Genomic DNA, 18,059 nt, shown 5'->3' with positions numbered 1-18,059 from the left:
TCAACACCCAGTAACAGTTCTGTCCTTTCAGTCACAGAGGAGCTCTGGACCAGTTTGAGAGCTGCATTTTCAGGTGGTAATTTAAATACGTAATTTCTTTATTTTTATTTCATCTTTTTTGTTTGCAATTAATTTATCTTGGGTTTTTTTTGTAATGAAATTGTTTTACTTTTAAGATGTAAGACCCAAATCGCAGGTTTAAAAAATACTTTGCTATGATTTTTTACATTTGCATCTACATTTGATGTATTTAGATTCCACTGCATTTACTCACAATCACTGAGCATGAGTTAGAGCACAAAACCCCAGAAATGCAACAGATAAGTTGAATTTCCTGATGCCTTTAAGGATTTTGAAAGGTTCAGTTCTATCAGGGCTGGCAAAGAATGCCTCATAAACTGAATGTGGATGTTAATTATGAAATCCAATTAACAATCCAATTAAATATCTCAAGATAAGACAAAACTATAAGAACTATAAGAATTGCATGTGCATGCATGTGTTGGTGTTATTTAATTTACATTTCTATGGCATTGAATTAGAGCTGCTGTTTAAGCTGTTGTATAGTTGTAAGTATTGTTTTAATGGAGCAGTAATTTATACATTTACAGTAGCTGTCAGCATCTCAGGACACAATACAGGAGTGTTATCTGCAGTAGTGCTGTACAGTACAGTGTTGCTCAGTGTTGAATAATTAACAACAAGAAATGACCACTTTAAATTCTATTTGGCAGATATTATTGATATGTGGAATTATTTATTATTTATTTATTCGAATGTATTTATTGTACTGTATTACTGTATTACTATATTTGTACTGTACTGTGTTGATTGTGCCTGGCTGCTGTAGCACTTGAATTTCCCAAAGGAGATTAATGAAATACCTACCTACCTTATTGCATTAGAATAGCTTGATCCCTACATTTCTATAATTGAAGATTTATAATGATTTTTTTTATTATTCAGCAATGGATAGGAAATACTAGTAAAGATTTCAATGAGAAACATATCCAAATAAGATACAACAGTCGGATATGAAAGTCCCTCTCGCGTAATGCATAGCAATAGTCACTAAGGAGACACATTTCAACCTCGAATTGCGGTGTTAGATTGTGGGAGGATCATTCGCTCACTTCCTGTTTGAGAGTGAGCGACACTTCCTGCTTCAGATGTTAATTTAAAGAGCGATTATAAAAACCCACCTCTGCGCAAGAGCTTCTGTTTCGGGAGCAAAATGTCATAGCTGAAAAAGAATAAGAGCCGGAAGTGGACCTGCAGGGGAAGTCAGGAGCAGTAGATCAACACTGATCGAATCTGAAGAAAAATGGCGAAGTCGTTGTTAAATCTGAAAGACGAGCTTTTCTCTTTCATGGAGGTTTTGCTCAAATCGATCGTGGATGAAGTGTCAGAGGTTTTCCGAAAAAGAATGGTTAAAATCACACAGTTTTTGCAGGACAGTTTCGGGAGTGAAATTGCGCAGCTGAAGAAGGAGAACGAGAGCCTGAAGTGGAGATTGCAGCTGTGGGAGAAGGAGTCGGAAGCAGGAGGAGATCAGGGACTGACAGATCATGTTGGACACACGCTTCCTTGTGAAGTGACTGCAGAAATGAAAGAAGAAATGGACACGAAACTGCAGTTGTCAGGTCAGTGGGGTGACTTTTATGAAGTCAGTGTGTGTGTGTTTAAAAACAGTGTCTAACTTTCTCACTGGTGAGAATATAGTGGAAAGATGCAGAGTGAAGTGGGAAAGACTTGTAGTATTGTAGCAGACTTGTGTATTGTATTGTGTATATAGATGATTATTGACTCGATATTGTACATCCGAATCTATCTTGTATAATTGTAGTGTCATTGCTGACATTGTTGTATGTGTATATATATAAACTAACATATGTACAGTATATATAAAAAAAATCATGGTTCAGCCAGAAACTGAATTTCATTGTCTTAAGCCTTCTCTCAGTGTACTGCTAATGTACTGTAGATTCCAGTCATCGTCTGTATTCCTTATCAGTGTATTTATTATGTTTTTAGGCTAATGTAGTTTTCAGTCCCATTTATCTTTCTCTTTTCAAACAGCTCTTAGGTGTTTGACTTTTGTATATATCAGGTTTGAAAATGAGTTTTATTTAAGATGTTCTTCTATTATTCTTTGCTATCTCAAATTTACATTTCAAGCTGCTTTTTGTGTGGGTCTTACTTCCTTTTGAGCACTACTCTAAGCTCATGTTAAAGGTCCTGTCCTGTATTTTCAGGCTCAGAGGACAGTGCTCTCCCTGATGCTGGGGAAAGGGCTCCTCTTGAACAGCAGTACAGTGAGGAGGAGTGGGGCTTCAGTCTGATGCAGGAGACAGAGCTCACTGCTGCAGAAGGGAAAGAGACACTCAGTGAGCAGCACACAGAGAGCAGACAGAGTGTCGAAGATCTGGATGCTGTGCACATGATAAAGACAGAACCTAAGAGTGAGACATATGAGTTCTTAGTATCTGAGGACTGTACAGAAAAGATTAGTAATCTGGAAACTAAGAATATCACAGAAAGCTGTAATGAACTGGACCGTGTCTGTATACCACGGCACAAAGTAGAACTGGGTTGTTGTAATCCTACAGAGCAGAAGATGGAGTCACAATTGTTTGACCCTGCAGAGCAGCAGATTGATGTACCTGGTGAAGAGAACAGTACTGAGTTACAGCACACAGAGAAGAGTCAGTACTGGGAGGAAAGGGAGGAGAAACGGAGAGGCCAACAGGAATCCGAACTTCATTCAAACAAATTAAAACATCGCCAGCTCACTACAGGCCATAAGATCAGGAAGACTCAATCAACACCTTGTTCAGATAAAGTAGAGAAAATGTCTGTACAGCACAAAAAGCAGCAATCAAGTAAATTAAGTCACCAGCACACTCACATGGGAGTTTTCACCTGCAGTCAGTGTGGTAGGAGCTTTAGTCGCTCATGCAATCTAAAATCCCACCAGCGTGTTCACACTGGAGAGAAGCCATTCACTTGCAGTCGGTGTGGGAAGAGCTTTAGTGTGGCATGCAGTTTAAAAAAACACCAACTTATTCACAAAGGAGAGAAACCGTTCAACTGTAGTCAGTGTGGTCAGAGTTTTAGTTCGGCAGGGAACTTAAAAACCCACCAGTTCTTTCACAAAGGAGCAAGACCATTTATCTGCAGTCAGTGTGGGAAGATTTTTAGTCGGGCAGGCAACTTAAAAACCCACCATCTTATTCACACAGGAGAGAGACCATTTAGGTGCGGTCAGTGTGGGAAGAGTTTTAATCAGCCAAGCCACTTAAAAAGACATCAGGTTGTTCATGCAAGATAATGCAATGCACAGAAATGTGGAGTTGCACAATGATTTCCTTAAAATTAAGTCTCTGTCTCTTTTCTAATCTATTGTGGCATGACTTGATCATGAAGTAAATCAGTATTTGAGGTCTAAGGCCTCTTAGCAGAACTCACTGGTGCTTACATTTGTACAGTGTCTGATCAAGGTTTCAAAATTACAATACTCCCAAGTTAAACCTGTGTTATCATGTCACCATAATATATTTGTAAATGGTAAACAAAGTATTGCTTATGCTATTGACTCCAGTATTCTCTAAATCGAACCATTACATTTTTCACAGGAGTGAAATCTTAATCTTTTATTTGTAGGATTTGTGAAAAATATGTTTGATACATTTCTAGTTGTTTTGCTTAAAAACATAATCAGCCAAGCCAGTAGCAGAAACTATTGGACTACTTGGGGATAGAAAAGGCATAAAACATGGTGACATGACGCATAACTTCTCCCTTTGTGTGGACATTGTTTTATTGTTTCCGTCTTCATCTGTCTCAGCTGTCCTGGTGGTCATTACTGAATTTAACTCCATTTCAGATGATAAAATGAATTACAGTAAATCTTGAGGCTGTTTCTGTAGATGGATCCAACAACACTTCGGAGTCCTTTCCGAATGTTCCATTTAAATGGACTAAATTCACCCAACCTTAGAGAATTAGGGAAACTAAACATTGCAGCAATAATCCTAAATGTCCAAAATCACTTGGAACTCTGGCATAATCTCCCTCTTTCCCTTCTGGGCCAGATCAGTTTAGTTCAAATGAAAGTCTTGGTGTACCTTCAGTGCCAACATCTCCTCTCATTGTGTGTTTTCATTATGTATGTCTTGTGTATTTTTTTGTTGTTGTCATTCTGTAAAGCACTTTGAGAAGCCACCTTCAAAAGCTCTATATAAAATATTTATTATTATTATCAAGTCTTTTATACCCTCTGCATTGCTCTCCATGTGGCTGACCAGGAGGGTTATCACTGACAAACACATGCCAGGTGTATTTGATGAGGTGAGAGGCCCAGACACAAGCTGAGTTTCTTTCAGCTGCTTGTAGAGAGGGGTGGTCTTGGCTTGTCAGACAAACTATTTTACAACTGGGCTTGTCTGTCCTGGTCATTGTGGGTTTCATTTCATTCTTATGTTAAAGAAAGATTGATGAACATATTAACTAACTTTGGGAATCTTTAAGACATAGTATAAAAAACGTTATACACATGATTGGGGATTTATTTATTTGAGGATGGCATCTTAATGTGTTTTCAGCAACTACAATCACAATTTAATCTTCTGCAAGAACGTTGTTGGGTTTTCTGCACACATGACACTTCGTCACGATGTAGATGCCTGCATCCCCTGATATTTCTCCTTGTAGCGATGTAGGAAATTTCATTAGGAAGAATAAAAATTTCACATTTTGTTTCTTCCTTCTGCTCTGTGTTATACACACTTGTAACACACAGGTAATGTGACTAAATGAGTTCATAAATGGGCAAGGGATCTCAGGTATGAATGTCTGATGAATGTTTACATGCAATCGATTAAGGAAAACCCAATATTTATGTTATTACAGAGATTACATACCACAACCTTTCTTTAAACAGAGTGAAGGATGCCCCTTTATGTGTACAATTCTGCAGCAAACTCGAAACATTCATTATTATTGAGACTGCAGATTATTTTCATGTTTCTGAGGTTTTATTTCCCAGGACCTGAGGGGTGGTTTTCATGTTAAAATAAAGGAGCCTGGCCTCTCTACCCTTGGCCTACCTTCTAATCAGCTGTGTTGATTAAAATAAATTTCTGTCAGCTAAGAAATGTATCTTAATCATCAGAAAGAAGAAAAACACATCTGTTACACTTTGGTTTAGAGAATGTTTTAGTGTATTGCTCCATGAAAGGCTTAGTGCAGTTCTGAAGGGAACTGAAAGATATTTCCTGAAATCATGGTCACCTCTTATAGAGTATTGGATGGTGGAGTTAACAGAATTACTGCTGAACGGTCACTGTGTGATAAGGAGGAACACCTTCAGGCCTTCCATAGACTGAGGGAGGAGGGGAGCTCTGCTGGATGGAAGGGTGGCTGGATCTGAAAAGAAGAAGGGACAAATGTCACTAGAGATCTAGAATGGTATAGGAGATTTTATTGTTTCTGTACTCATATCCTGTTGTATAGTATGTTGGTTGTATCCAGGAGCCTGCAGTAACCTCACCCTGCAACTCACAACTGACAGCCCACTGCAACTCACAGTTCTACTTTCCAGTTCGGGTTTTAAAAGCTGAATGATCTGTAAACTCAAAATAATAACTCCTGTCTTTTTAAAGAATATTTTACAATAGTGTTTTCTTTAAAAACAACTTGCCTGTAAGAATTTAAGAAAGTACATAGGTAATGATAAGATTTACTTGTATTCTAATAAAATAATTCTGATGAAACATTTCCCTGTGATAGTTTTGTTACACCGTGGAAACCAGCAACTGAGGGGGACAGATTTCGTGGACATCTGGTCTTTATTGTGCATAGCTCCTGTCACAGAACTGCACAAACCTAAGTGCCATAAAGTGGTAACAGAAAAAATGCAAAAGTGTCTTCACCCGAAATGAATAACATTCCCTTTCTGAAAATGAAACAATCTTAGTTGTTCCAGACTTCCTAAAGTAGGCTGGTAAGCACAACAAAAGCAATTAAAAGTCAGTTATAAAGTTTTTAAGACTGTCTGGCCATGGAGAAGGGGATATGGACTGTTCTCTCACAGGAACGGAGGGCTCCACAGGGGTGTCGACCTCGTCTGGGAGTCTAGTTGGGGCACCTTCAGTCTCAACAATAGCTTTGGAGGTGGAGGTGGTGTACTAGCGTGACCCATCAGAGAGGCGGAAGGTGGCAGGACCCAGCTGCTCTGTGGCCTGTAAAGGAGAAGACTAAAAGACTGGAGCTTGTACTCATGCTTGGGTCTCCTGGTCTGGACCCAATCCTGCACAGTGATTCCAGGCAGCTTCACTCTATGTGACCTGTCATACCACCTTTTCATCTGCTGCGGTTGTTCTGCCATCCTGCTGTGGGTGCGCACTGGAGGGGTATGCCTGTCCAGCGGTGTTTGTAGCTCATGACCGAGCATGAGGAAGGCTGGTGAGCTGCCAGTCATGGCATGCTGTGTGGCCCTGTAGTGAGAGTGCAGAGGAGCACGGCTGAGAAGGAACAGCCCTCAGACAGGTGGGCTCTGATTTTTGAGAGTCTGATTGAGTCGTTCCACATCCCCATTCACCTTTGGGTTGTAGAACACAGAGACCCAAACTCTCCAGACACAAACTGTGGCCTGTTGTCTGAGGTGAAGACAGTTGGCAGCCCCCAGCAGGCAAAGAGGGATTCCAGGAAGTCTGTGAATGCCTGAGTTGTGACTGATCCTGTGGAGGCTACTTCTGGCCATTTTGTATGTAGGTCATAGACCACTATGAGGAAGTGCTTTTGGAGCAGGACACCATGTAGCTCCCCACAGATGTCCACCTGGAGGTGATCCCAGGGGCTGAAGAGGTGGCAGAGGAGGCAGGCCTCACAGTTTCTGATCAGTGTCTCTAAATCACGATCGATTCCTGGCCACCACACGAGATCCTGGCAACATTGTTTGACCTTAACAATGCCCAGATGGCCTTCATGTGTAGGACACATACTTGGAGACTGGCTAGAATAACCGTACAGGTCCCCTGGGCAACACTGGAGTCATTCCAGCAAGAGAGCTCGTCTTTGACATGAAGGAAGGGGCCCAGATCAGCAGAGACTTTGGAGGGCCAGCCCAGGCGTATAAAGGTGCACAGCTGGGAGAGCACTGGGTCCTGTTCTGAGGCCCTTTGTAGGTCCTGGAGTGAGACTGTGGCCTGAAGTGGAGTGTGGAGCATCTGGATGAGGTCGGACTCGAGTGTGTCTGAATAACGGCCTCCAGGCAGGTTAGAAAGGAGCGGGACAGTAGATCTGCAACTGCATTTTCACATCCTGGAGTGAACTTTAGTGTAAAATAGTATTGATAGAGCCTCTCAGACCAGTGGTGGAGTCTGAGTGGTCAATGTCCTATTCCTGAAGTGGCGAGCAGCACAGTGAGGGCCTGGTGGTCCATCTGTAGTGTAAATGTACAACCATTCAAATACATGTGCCACATCTCACATGCCCAGACGCAGGCCAGGGCCTCTCAGAGTACTTCTGTTCAGTTGGACTGAGAGCCCAGGAGGTGAATAGGTTGGTGATAGGTTGTTTCACCCCATTGTGAAGATGGGACAGTACAGCTCCCACAGCAGTGCTGGAGGCGTCACTGGTGATGAAGGTGGGGCTGGAGAGGTCGAAGTGTGCCAGGACAGGCGGTGAGGTGAGCTGATGGCTTCAGAGCAGGCAGGCATCCAAACCGAAGGGGCATCCTTTTGCAGTAGCTGCCGCAGTGGGGCTGTAGTGGCTGAGTAGTATGGAGGAAACTGGAGGTAGTAGGCAGTCATCCCAAGGAAGGAGGTGACCTGAGCTGGTGTGGTAGGTTCTGGGATGTAATGAATGGTATCGATGTTGAACTGCAGTGGGGTGAGGCCGGCAGCTGAGAGGCAAAAACCTACAAATCCGATGGCATCAGTGGCCACATCTCTCCATTGAGGGTGAGGTGGTGGTGGTGGTGCTCTTCATGGCTGGCAAGATGGCTGTCATAGAGACAGATGACCATTCCTGGGATTCCAGCAAAGATAGTCGACATCACTTTCTGAAAAAGCTGGGGGCAGAGCTCAGTCGGAAGACACCAATGTGTGTGATGACAGCTGTCAAGTTTCAACTGGCAGGGTGAAGAGGAATCTAGAGATAGGACTGACGAAGATCCAATTTCGTAAATACAGTGGAACCCGAGAACTGTGAGGTGAGCTCTTCCACTGTGGAGAGTGGGTACTTATCTGGTATGACAGCTTTGTTTACTGCTTACAGGTCCACGCAGACTTGCAAACCCCTGGACTCTTCTTCGCAACCAACAGATTGGACACCCATGGGGAGGTGTTGACCGGTTCAATGATGTCCCCTTCCTGGAGCCTCTGAAGTTTGGCGGTGACCTCACCACGGAGGTCTGGGCACCGCCCCGGTGGTGTGAGAGGGTGAACTGCAATTCCCGCAGCACCTGGGAGGAGACTCACACAGCTGCTGCGTGTGCAGCATGTCTGGGTCTTGTGTGAGCGAGTCCTGGCTGTCCAGCCGCTGCGGCTACTCCACATGGCCGGCAGTGAGTGCAGGTGAAGGAGTAGGGCAGCATGCTAGTGTAGAGGACAAGGCAGCAGCGGTCTCCATTTGAAACGCTATTTGAATAGCCTTGTCAGCGTGAGGTCATCTAGTGTTGCAAGCAATCTTTCTCTGACTTTTACTCGAAAGCACTACAAAACTGAATTAGGGAGAATCAGACAGGATTCTGAGCGATGTCTGCACACACACTAGCTGGTACAGAACCCTGAAAGCTTTAACAACTCTCAGTTGTTTGTTGCCTTTTCCCCCGCAGTCAATCCATTATTTGGAATGCTTATGGCAGGTTGAAAACGGACCCTTGTTAGTTTAAGAAATCAATGCATTCATGATTTTACATGGTTTTAAAGACAGCTATACACACAGAGAACAAAAACGACACTGCTGATGATTTTTCCCAAGCTGAAACACAGTGCACCTTTCCAAGCCATTTGATAAAGACCACCCACTGAGAACTGTAGCAGAACTTGATGGATGCTCAGTTTTTAGCAACTTTTATGTCTTTGTTATACATCTGTGATTGAAAGAACCATTTTTGGATCTTTATCCTTTTCTGTGTGTGCGCATTGATCTAAAAGTTACTGATAAGTCAGAGTAAGTTCTAGTAAAAAATGCAGTAACCAAAACCACATATCTTATTGTTTTTTTGTGTAGTAATATAAGTGAACAACCAATACAGTCAGATAATGTCTTGATCTAGTTTAATACAAGTATCCTTTTCCTTTCTCAACTTTTTTTTTCAAGAAATCCATGCAAGTTGTGAAACATGAAGTACAGTTCATGATCATCAGGGCTGAGGAAAAACTTCTATCTGTGAAGATAGTTCCAGCGGTTTATTTTCTTTAATAAAAACCCACAAATGGAGAAATGCAATGTCTGTGACTTTCTGTGGCGTAATCTCAGCGAAAACAGGTCGAACTACAATAAGTAAACAATTGAGTACTTAAGTCAATATCACTGGGAATGTCCAATAATGACCAACATATTCATCCATGGAACTGGTATCCTCAGCTAAAATGTTTTAAAATTACACACAGATTTTTTGCCAATCTTGAACTTTCGCAAAAATGATAAATCGCCAGCATTTTTAGGTTAGGACTGTAGAGTTCTGTTGTTATATTTTGGTATATTTACCTTACTTTTAATGAAAATGTAATGATAAATGTTTTAATCATTATATTAATATAGTAAATTGCAATATGTAGCATAAACTGTACATAATGTATAAAAAAGCTAAAGAACATGTAAAGTGATTAATATTTCCTTGATGTCGATTTACTAATTATGTCTCGGCTTCATTCAATTAATTTCCTTCGTGACAGGTAATTTCTTTCCGGTATTTTTTTCTGGTTCTGTTATTGATCACTTACGAACCTTATTCTCATTAGCAAAATGTCACCTACAAAGTCACTATGAAACTTTATCCAGAGGTGTTAAGGTGTCTTAAGCTACATGAGTTGGACATCCTCTTGTACACGGAAAGCACATTGAGATCCTCTGACATGAAAAGTGCCAGATAAAAGCCATTTCTCATCCTTTCTCTTAGTGGTGGAGCTATCGCATGTAAATGAGGCAACTTGCAAGGCGAGCAGGCTCAGTGCACACCGAACGCAGATGTCTCAGAGCAGTTGAGACGTGTCCAAGTGGCTGTCAAAGGACAACACTTTGCCGGTGCCGTGACTGAGTTGGCTAAAGCGCCTGTCTAGTAAACAGGAGATCCTGGGTCCGATTCCCAGCGGTGCCTTTCTTCCTGTCTTACTGTACATAATTTATCCTTACGGGCATTCAGGTGAATGCAAGTGTTCGTTTCCTTTCTGGAACAACTTGTTTTTAAAGAAATCTATACAGCTTGCGAAAGATGAAACACAAATCTTGCTTATCAGTGAAGAAGAGGTACTCCCAGCAGGCCAGCTAATACCAGCAAAGCTTTTTTTCACCCTGACCCAGAGAATTGAGAAAAGCAAGGGGCCTGTGGCTCTGCAGTTTAATCAGTTTGCGAGTTCGGCGGTTAGCTGAAAGAGTGGTAAATGGAGCTCGCCCCAGCCCGTCCTTATTCTTTTAAAGAGGATAAAAAATTTACTTCGCCGCCATTACTACCAGCTTTAAAAGACTGCCATGGGCACGGAAAAAAACACACTACAGATTACTTTTCTGGAACCGAAGCAGATTCCTTTTCGAACTAACTGATAAAGCTCAGCCAGTGAATACTGTTAACAGAATGTGAAAGCATTCAACTTTGTAACTGCAACCACAGGAAAAACAGCAAGAAGCAGGCTCCATTCCCCATTTAAATCTGTCGTGCGAGGCATGCTTTTTGAACGCATGAAGTAAATCCCACGATCGCTTTCGAACTTGGACAAAGTACTTCCAAAGGAGCGCTATGCGCAAAGATTTAACAAGCTCAACCCCCGCCGACGATTTGGTGTGAAGAAGCAGAACATTCAAGTTTCACAGACAGAAGCAGCACGCCAGCACAGCCAACATTAAAACGGAGGGCACACTACGATTTGCATTGACACAAAAGTGATCTGGGCAGATGTCGTTCCCTGCATAACGCAAAAAGTGGCAAAGCGCTTTTGGGTTGAGAGGACGCAAGAAGGTTTTTGTTTTGTGCCTTGATGTCAAGCTGAGAAAGTATCTTTAAACACTTTGCTTAGATTCTCGAGAGACTGCCAAAAAGCAGTTCCCTCCCTTTCGTCTGAAGTCAGCTGAAAGGGGGTCTCGACAGAAGCACCTAGCAGCAGTGGGATTCGAACCCACACCCCATACTATACTTCTCTCTTGTAGTAGTAAAGCATTTTGTTTTAAACTGAACAATATATTAAATGTTTCATCTATACACTTACGATTGACATAGGCAGCCTTGAACGGATTGCGGAAATCAAATATACAGATGGATTCAGAGTGTGCTTTCCAACTTTTGTGTAACATTTTCCTTTGATAGGTCGGAGTTGTTTTTAAAATCTGGATTAAATAAAAAGGAGTGACGTCAGTGTAAAACAGCTTTCCTTCATGGGGAACAACGGTTGTGTTCCATATTTCTAATTATTTTGGTTTCAAGATAGCAATTTAGTATGAAACATAAAAGCCAGCTGGATAAATCTGTTACACGTCATTTACAATGGTCTTTCAACTAATAGCCCGTGCAGGGATCAAACCCCAACTGTTGGTATGAGTTGCGTTAGGCTCTGCAACATGCAGATGAGAAACTTTTTGGAGTTTTTTTCATTCTATACTGCAAAGGGATGGACATATAAGGTCAGCAGGCTTGGGGAATTGGACCTTATGGTGAAGGCTGCGGGCTCAGCATCAGCAGAACCTGATCAGTATCGGTTGACTCCGATATACTTTGACAACTTAACTTCTGGATTTAGAGACATTCACCTTAGTGTCGGTATACTAAGATGTTTTGGTAACGAGGAAGGAGGGACAAAGCAAATTGGCAGAATGTGTGCTATTTTGTTGACTACAAGTCCTCACATGCCAGAGGGTCAATATAAAAAAAACGTAACAGTATAATCTCTTGTACTTCACAATTTAATAGTGTCTGTTACATTGTGTCTCACACCTCAGTGTCAGAATTGTGAGACGAGTTTGTAATCAGGAGGGAGGGCCATAGCAATTCAGCAGAAATTGCATTCACCTTTTCCCAATGCATTCTCACATGCCATTTTCTCACATGCCATGCTCAGAGGGTCATATTTTTAAAATGGTATCATAAAATGTCCTGAAGTTCAGGATTTTGACAGTCTGTTATATTGTGTCTCACACCTTGATGTCAGAAATATGAGACGATTTTAAAATCAGGAGGGAGGGCCCTAGAAATATAGCAAACATTGCATTTACCATTTGACAATGTATTCTCTCATGCCATGTTCAGAGGGTTGTATTTAAAAAACGGTACAGTACAATGTCCTGAAGTTCAGGATTTTGATAGTCTTTTCCATTGTCTCTCACACATCTGTGTCAGAACTTTTAGACATTTTTATAACCAGGAGGTAGGTTCGATCACCCCCTGCTCATCCTCAGTTAACCATATAGTCTCATATACCATGTTCTAAATGTCCCATTTAAAACTGCTATATTAAAATTTCTTGTAAAATGCAAGAGTTTGAGTCTTTTTATGATCAGAAGGCAAGGTCGTGGAAAATATGCAGAAAGTGCCAGTGAATTTACATTTTGCCTTTGTCTTATTTACTCGTGGTATAACATGCCAGTTTGTTTTATTGTGAGTTGTGTTTCTGAAATGTGTTTCATACAAAAATGCAATTTGGACAGTCTCTACTTACATATTCCCCTTTACTGAGGAAATATACAGTAATACATCCAGATAAGTATTTTTAAAAATGACTGTAGAGAGCCATTTACAGGCGAAAGACGACATAACATCACAGCAGCAGCATTTAATATGGAACGAAAAACGCAAAGCAGCAGCTGGCGAATAAGAAGCCAACTTCAGCCTCGTTAATGCAATAGCATTAGGTGAGGTGGAAAAATATTTCTTGCTCTGAATCTTACCATTTTTATAGGAGGTGTTCTAGGACTACTTGCCTCAGAAAAAAAAACTGCCAGATATTTCTACTCCATCAATAGCAGCAGTGTTATCAGTACTGAGCCCTAAATGTAGGTCCTATCATCATATAAAAAGTCGAAAGTATCGACTGCATTCAACTGATAAAATGTATCTTCTATGAGAGTTATATCTTTATCCAAAATACATAGGAAACAAATTTGCACGTTTTTTGGGGGGGATCCTGAAGACTGAGACTCAAAACTTTTTTTTTCCTTCTTTCCAGGAGGAAGGATTATTCAGATGCAAACATTGTCCCAAAATCAATGTACTCTCCATTGATATTCAAATCCTCAAATTCTTCATCTGAACGCCAATATTGAAATATGATATTGTAAAAATTGTGGTTTTCTTTTTAAAGCAAATTTTATGCTTTAAATTAAATTTTATTTATTATGAAAGTGCCGGAAATTTTTCAGTACTTTAGAGGGTTTTGCCATTTTAGATGTTATGCTGTTCCTGTCTGATTTATCAAATGTGTCATTTAAATCTCCAGTTATTTCTATATCAGTCTGAAGGCCTTGCAGTAAAGATTGCAATTCATCCAAAAAATGTTCGCCAGCTTCGCCAGCTTTTTTTGTTTTTTTGTTTTTTGTTTTTTTTTTTTTTTTTTTTTTTTTCATATGTTTGCAATTCATCCAAAAATGCCAAGTTTCCCACTGGTGATACATATAAGGAAATTAATGTATATTTTCCCCCCAAATCAACAAATTTAAAATCAAATACCTCCCTCATCTGCAGGTGGAGAGAATAATGTCAGAATAAATACAGGTTTAAAAGTCAGGAGCATTGATAGTCCTATTTTAAAATGACACTAAAATGCTCACAATATATTAAAAAGCTCTGTAAAATGCAAAAAATAATAAAAAAATATTAAAACAAGGTAAAAAGAAATAATACACAGTTATAAAGCTCAGGAATTATCAATGTGAAGTTACAATGGGTTGATTGTGTTTCATGTGATTTAAAAAATAAAATGTTTGCAAAAAATCCTCTTACAATATGCTAAAAATACCTTTAACTACCAGTGACATATTTAGCCAATGTCTGCCTGGAATTTCCTCCCCTTAAACATTTGTTATATCTCTGCAGCAGAACATAGCAGGAGCCTGGTTCAGGTCTTAAATTGAAGCTAGCCCCCTTGGCTTTGAGTGTGAATAGTCAAATTTCTTAATGTGTCCACTCAGCAGACAAACATATGAAAAAAAAAACAAAAAAAAAAGCTGGCGAACATTTTTTTTTTGGTCTTCAGATGTCAGATTTTTCAACTATATGCATGTCAAGGGCCTGGGAATGATTTGAAAACCTTGTTCTAGGTGGCTACTAGCTTGGATAAAATTTGGGACAAATTGATCAATTAGAAAAAATTATACATCATGTTTTGTGAAGACTGGACCTGGAATGAAATTTCACGCCTATAATAAAAAATCATAAAAATATTGAAAAAATAAGAATAAAAACCATTGCAATTGCTATAAAAAACCTTAAGACACTGCTAGAGAGCCTTTATCTGCTGTTATGCAATGAAAAATAACCTCAGAGTTGCCTTCTGGTGTGAAAAAAAGGAGCACTGATAAGAAACTGATAAAAAACTGATTGATTATCCCTTCTGAGTCAATGATTGACAGCTAAAAATGCAGCCTGAAGCTTCTAGAGGAAGTCTCACCCCCTAAGGGCTCTGAATGGCTGAAAATACAAAGAATGACAGCGGTTTTTACCAATCAAATCACCTTATTTCTGGCGCTCGTTCTTCAAACATTTACTACGTAATCAATAACGTTTACTAGTCTCTAGCTCTTGAGATAAACTAGTCTGGGTTATTTTGGATATATATCATGCTCCAGAATAAGGTAAAAACATGGGATATATATATATTTGCTGGTTTTTGCTTTTGCGGTTTTGTTGGTAAAAATGTATGATATTGACATGCTGTGCTTGCCGGGTTGCCATGTGTTTTGGGATTCTGCTAGTTCATTAATTTATTGGTTTATTGCATAATAGTGTCATGTCTGTGGAAACAAACTTTATGGTTTTGTTGTGGTAATATTGGAGAATACGTGCATGTGAGAAAATTTGTGGAGCGGTTTCAAACAAACGTTTATCTCGCGTTTATCTTAAAAATAAAAAGTGTCATCTGGGGAGACAGGAGTGGTCCTCGGTGACCGCGATCCGGACTACGTTAACAGGTGTGTAATTTAAAAAAAATAAAACAAGTTAAAAATAAATAAAAATAAATAAATAAAATAAATATAAGACTAAATGGGTTTAACATTCAGCAATGTAATTGGTCAGATGCTTACGATAAGTGATGCTGGTGTTTCGTGTGATTTAGCTAATTCAAAAAAATATTCATTTTAAAAACGGCAAGAGCTCGTATGAAAAAAAAGTTCGTAAGTATCTTTGTTACAACAGCTGCGCCAGAACTATTCAGATACTGTACATCAGAAAAGTACCTGAACTTGACTGGTTTATATTCAGTTATGTGCATTGGGAACGAAAGGGAGACTTAGATGGATTTTATTAGGGTTTTAGGAATCAGAAAATGTATTTTTACACGTTTATGCCTACGAACAGAAATAACTTCCTACTTTCAGCGCTTTTTTGGTTTCTGCTTGTAATCTCGAACAGAGAAACCCAGTACTGTCTCACAGAAACCCCGGAGTTTCTGTGTTTCTGGGATTTAAGAGGGATGTACAGTATGCAGCGGTGTTACGAGTCTGGAAGGAGGAGACGTGCATTCCGCACGGGGAGCGTAGAGCAATGAGCCGCACCTGCTGCGCGCTGAGTCCTGTCCTATATAACCGCTGAGCACGGACACACAGAGTCTCCAGCCAGTGTTGGAGATTTATGATTTCAATGTTTTTTTTCCTTTTGAGCAGAAGCTGGGTTTCTTCCTCTAGTTAAAGTTATTGGAGTTGTGGTTACTATCAAGCAGTCTGTTGTATACTGTACGTGAAATAAAGATAAGAGTGCTTTCTTGATACTTCAGAAGAGTATACATAATTCACGAGCTGTATTAAAAAAAATGAACTGGAAGAAAAGCAATAGGGCTAAAGTTTATAGACTGTGATGCAAATACGAGAGTAGGAGAGGAGGGGACTAGTTCAGGAGCACAACCGGCCCTCTCCTGCCCATTCTCCCACCAGGGTCTGTTGTAACCCAGTGTGAAATTCAGCTCCTTGCAGTTCAGCTTTTGATCACTCAGCTGCTTTGCCCTGGGAATATAGGGCAAATAAAGGAGATAGCAACCAGACTAGAGGGAGAGTTTTTATTCCTAAGGGATGACTTGTTTTACAACAGCAGACAACTTAAAGAAACAAAAACCTCTGTTCTGCTGCTCCAGGTTGGTTCCACTGGAAACAAGTTTGGCCAGGAACTCATGAACAGTAATTAGGGGTTGTTTCCACAAGGGGGGCTGGAGTAAGTTAGATGTCAAGGGCAATAAAACTCATTAGTGTTACGATCCCTGCCTCCCGGCAATGGAGGAGGCAGAAATAGGCATAGCCCCTATCCATCAGTTCACCTATCAGTTTTCCCATTCACCACCACACCCCCGTCTCATCCTACTTAAACACCTGTCCTTCCCTACCTCGTTGCTCAGTATTGGTTTTCCCTTTCGAGCTTCCTGGTTGCGCTACTTCTACTCTGTGTTCATCTCGGCTTTCGGTTTGCGGTTTTTCCCTTTGGACTTCGGCTTTTCGGATCTCGGCTTGGATTGGTTACTTTCGCTCTGTTTGGATTACTGACTACCCCTGGATTCTCGGATTGCTCTATGAACTACGACTTCGGATCTCGCATCGGCTTCGGTACTCGTTCCCTTTCGGATTTCTGGCTTCCCCTGGACTCTCGGCTCGTTCCTACGATTACGGTTTGCTTTCGGATTACCGACTTGGTTTTGTTTGCTCCTGCAAGTGGGTTCACTCACTGGTTCGGTCCCTATTACCGAACCCATAACAATTAGACCTAATTGACCAGTTAAAGTGAGTTGTTCTGCTTTCTGCACAGAAACCAGTGCTCTCTTCTCAATGTGTGGGTGCGTCTGTCAGTGATATAACAGCTAGGCAGGACTGCCACTGTGGTCTATTTCATCACCTGTGACCCCATCTTCCAAAGACAACAGTCCAATCTAGCATAGAGTGTCCCGGACTGCTCTGTCAGTGACAGTGAGAGGTTTATCTTGTCTCTTGTTCCGCCAGAATGTAACAAATAGTGACCCCTTAATGGAGGAAACTTTAGCTTTTGTAGGTAATTATACCACTTGACAATGTTACAGGTGTTGGGGGGGGGGGGACCCCTAGTGATCCCACAGTCTCACATAGACAATGGCCAGTCTACACAAACCTCCAGTCAACACAGCCCTGACCCCTGTTATGTCACCCAGGTCTTCTCTGTGAGACAATGATTATTTAGGAAAATTGTAAGGAATGCATTCCAAAGCAGTCAATGGGAGTATGGAATTAAAATAGTGAAGTCTTGATAAATAGAGTATATTATCTATTTATTATACCTTTACATTGTGACAAAAACAAATTTCAAGTCCATTATGAGCACACACAGCATATTAAAGATGGGTCTCTGCACTGTAAAGGGATCTCAGTTCACTTATAAAAACTTTAGCTAATAAACCTGAAATATCATTTCTTTTACTGCTTGTTCTTTAAGGTACTAACTCATTGACATTATGTAGGTTAAAATAAGACTATTCACAAAGAAAAAGCATTCATCACAAATGTATCATGCCAAATAAACTCTAGTAATCAAGAGCAATTAAGAAAGGAAACAAAACCATCTTTTGAGGATGCCAGATAGAAATGTAAAGACACACACTCACACTTAGGGCCAATTTTACCAGAAACCAATTAACCCACCAATGATCTTGGACTGATGTCTGAAAACCAGAGCAAAC

At 40.6% G+C, this 18,059-nt stretch overlaps 1 protein-coding gene across 1 annotated transcript in view; it reads left to right on the top strand.

Moving 5' to 3' along the window:
- Positions 1-1,177: 1,177 nt before the first annotated feature.
- The window catches only part of LOC148669290 (uncharacterized), a 37,371-nt gene continuing 20,489 nt past the window's right edge, over positions 1,178-18,059 (top strand). Inside the window, exons 1-4 of the mRNA XM_088632432.1 lie at positions 1,178-1,643; positions 2,256-2,649; positions 4,420-4,447; positions 14,256-14,265. Coding sequence (XP_088488558.1) covers positions 1,325-1,643; positions 2,256-2,649; positions 4,420-4,447; positions 14,256-14,265 — 751 coding nt within the window. The 5' untranslated portion in view covers positions 1,178-1,324. The remainder of the gene's footprint in view (positions 1,644-2,255; positions 2,650-4,419; positions 4,448-14,255; positions 14,266-18,059) is intronic.

This window comes from Lepisosteus platostomus, chromosome 5, assembly GCF_059453375.1.
Source record: "Lepisosteus platostomus isolate fLepPlt1 chromosome 5, fLepPlt1.hap1, whole genome shotgun sequence".
In the NCBI taxonomy this organism is placed as follows: Eukaryota; Metazoa; Chordata; class Actinopteri; order Semionotiformes; family Lepisosteidae; genus Lepisosteus; species Lepisosteus platostomus.
The sequence above is the reverse complement of the archived record's forward strand: the minus strand, read 5'-3'. Positions and strand labels throughout refer to the sequence as shown.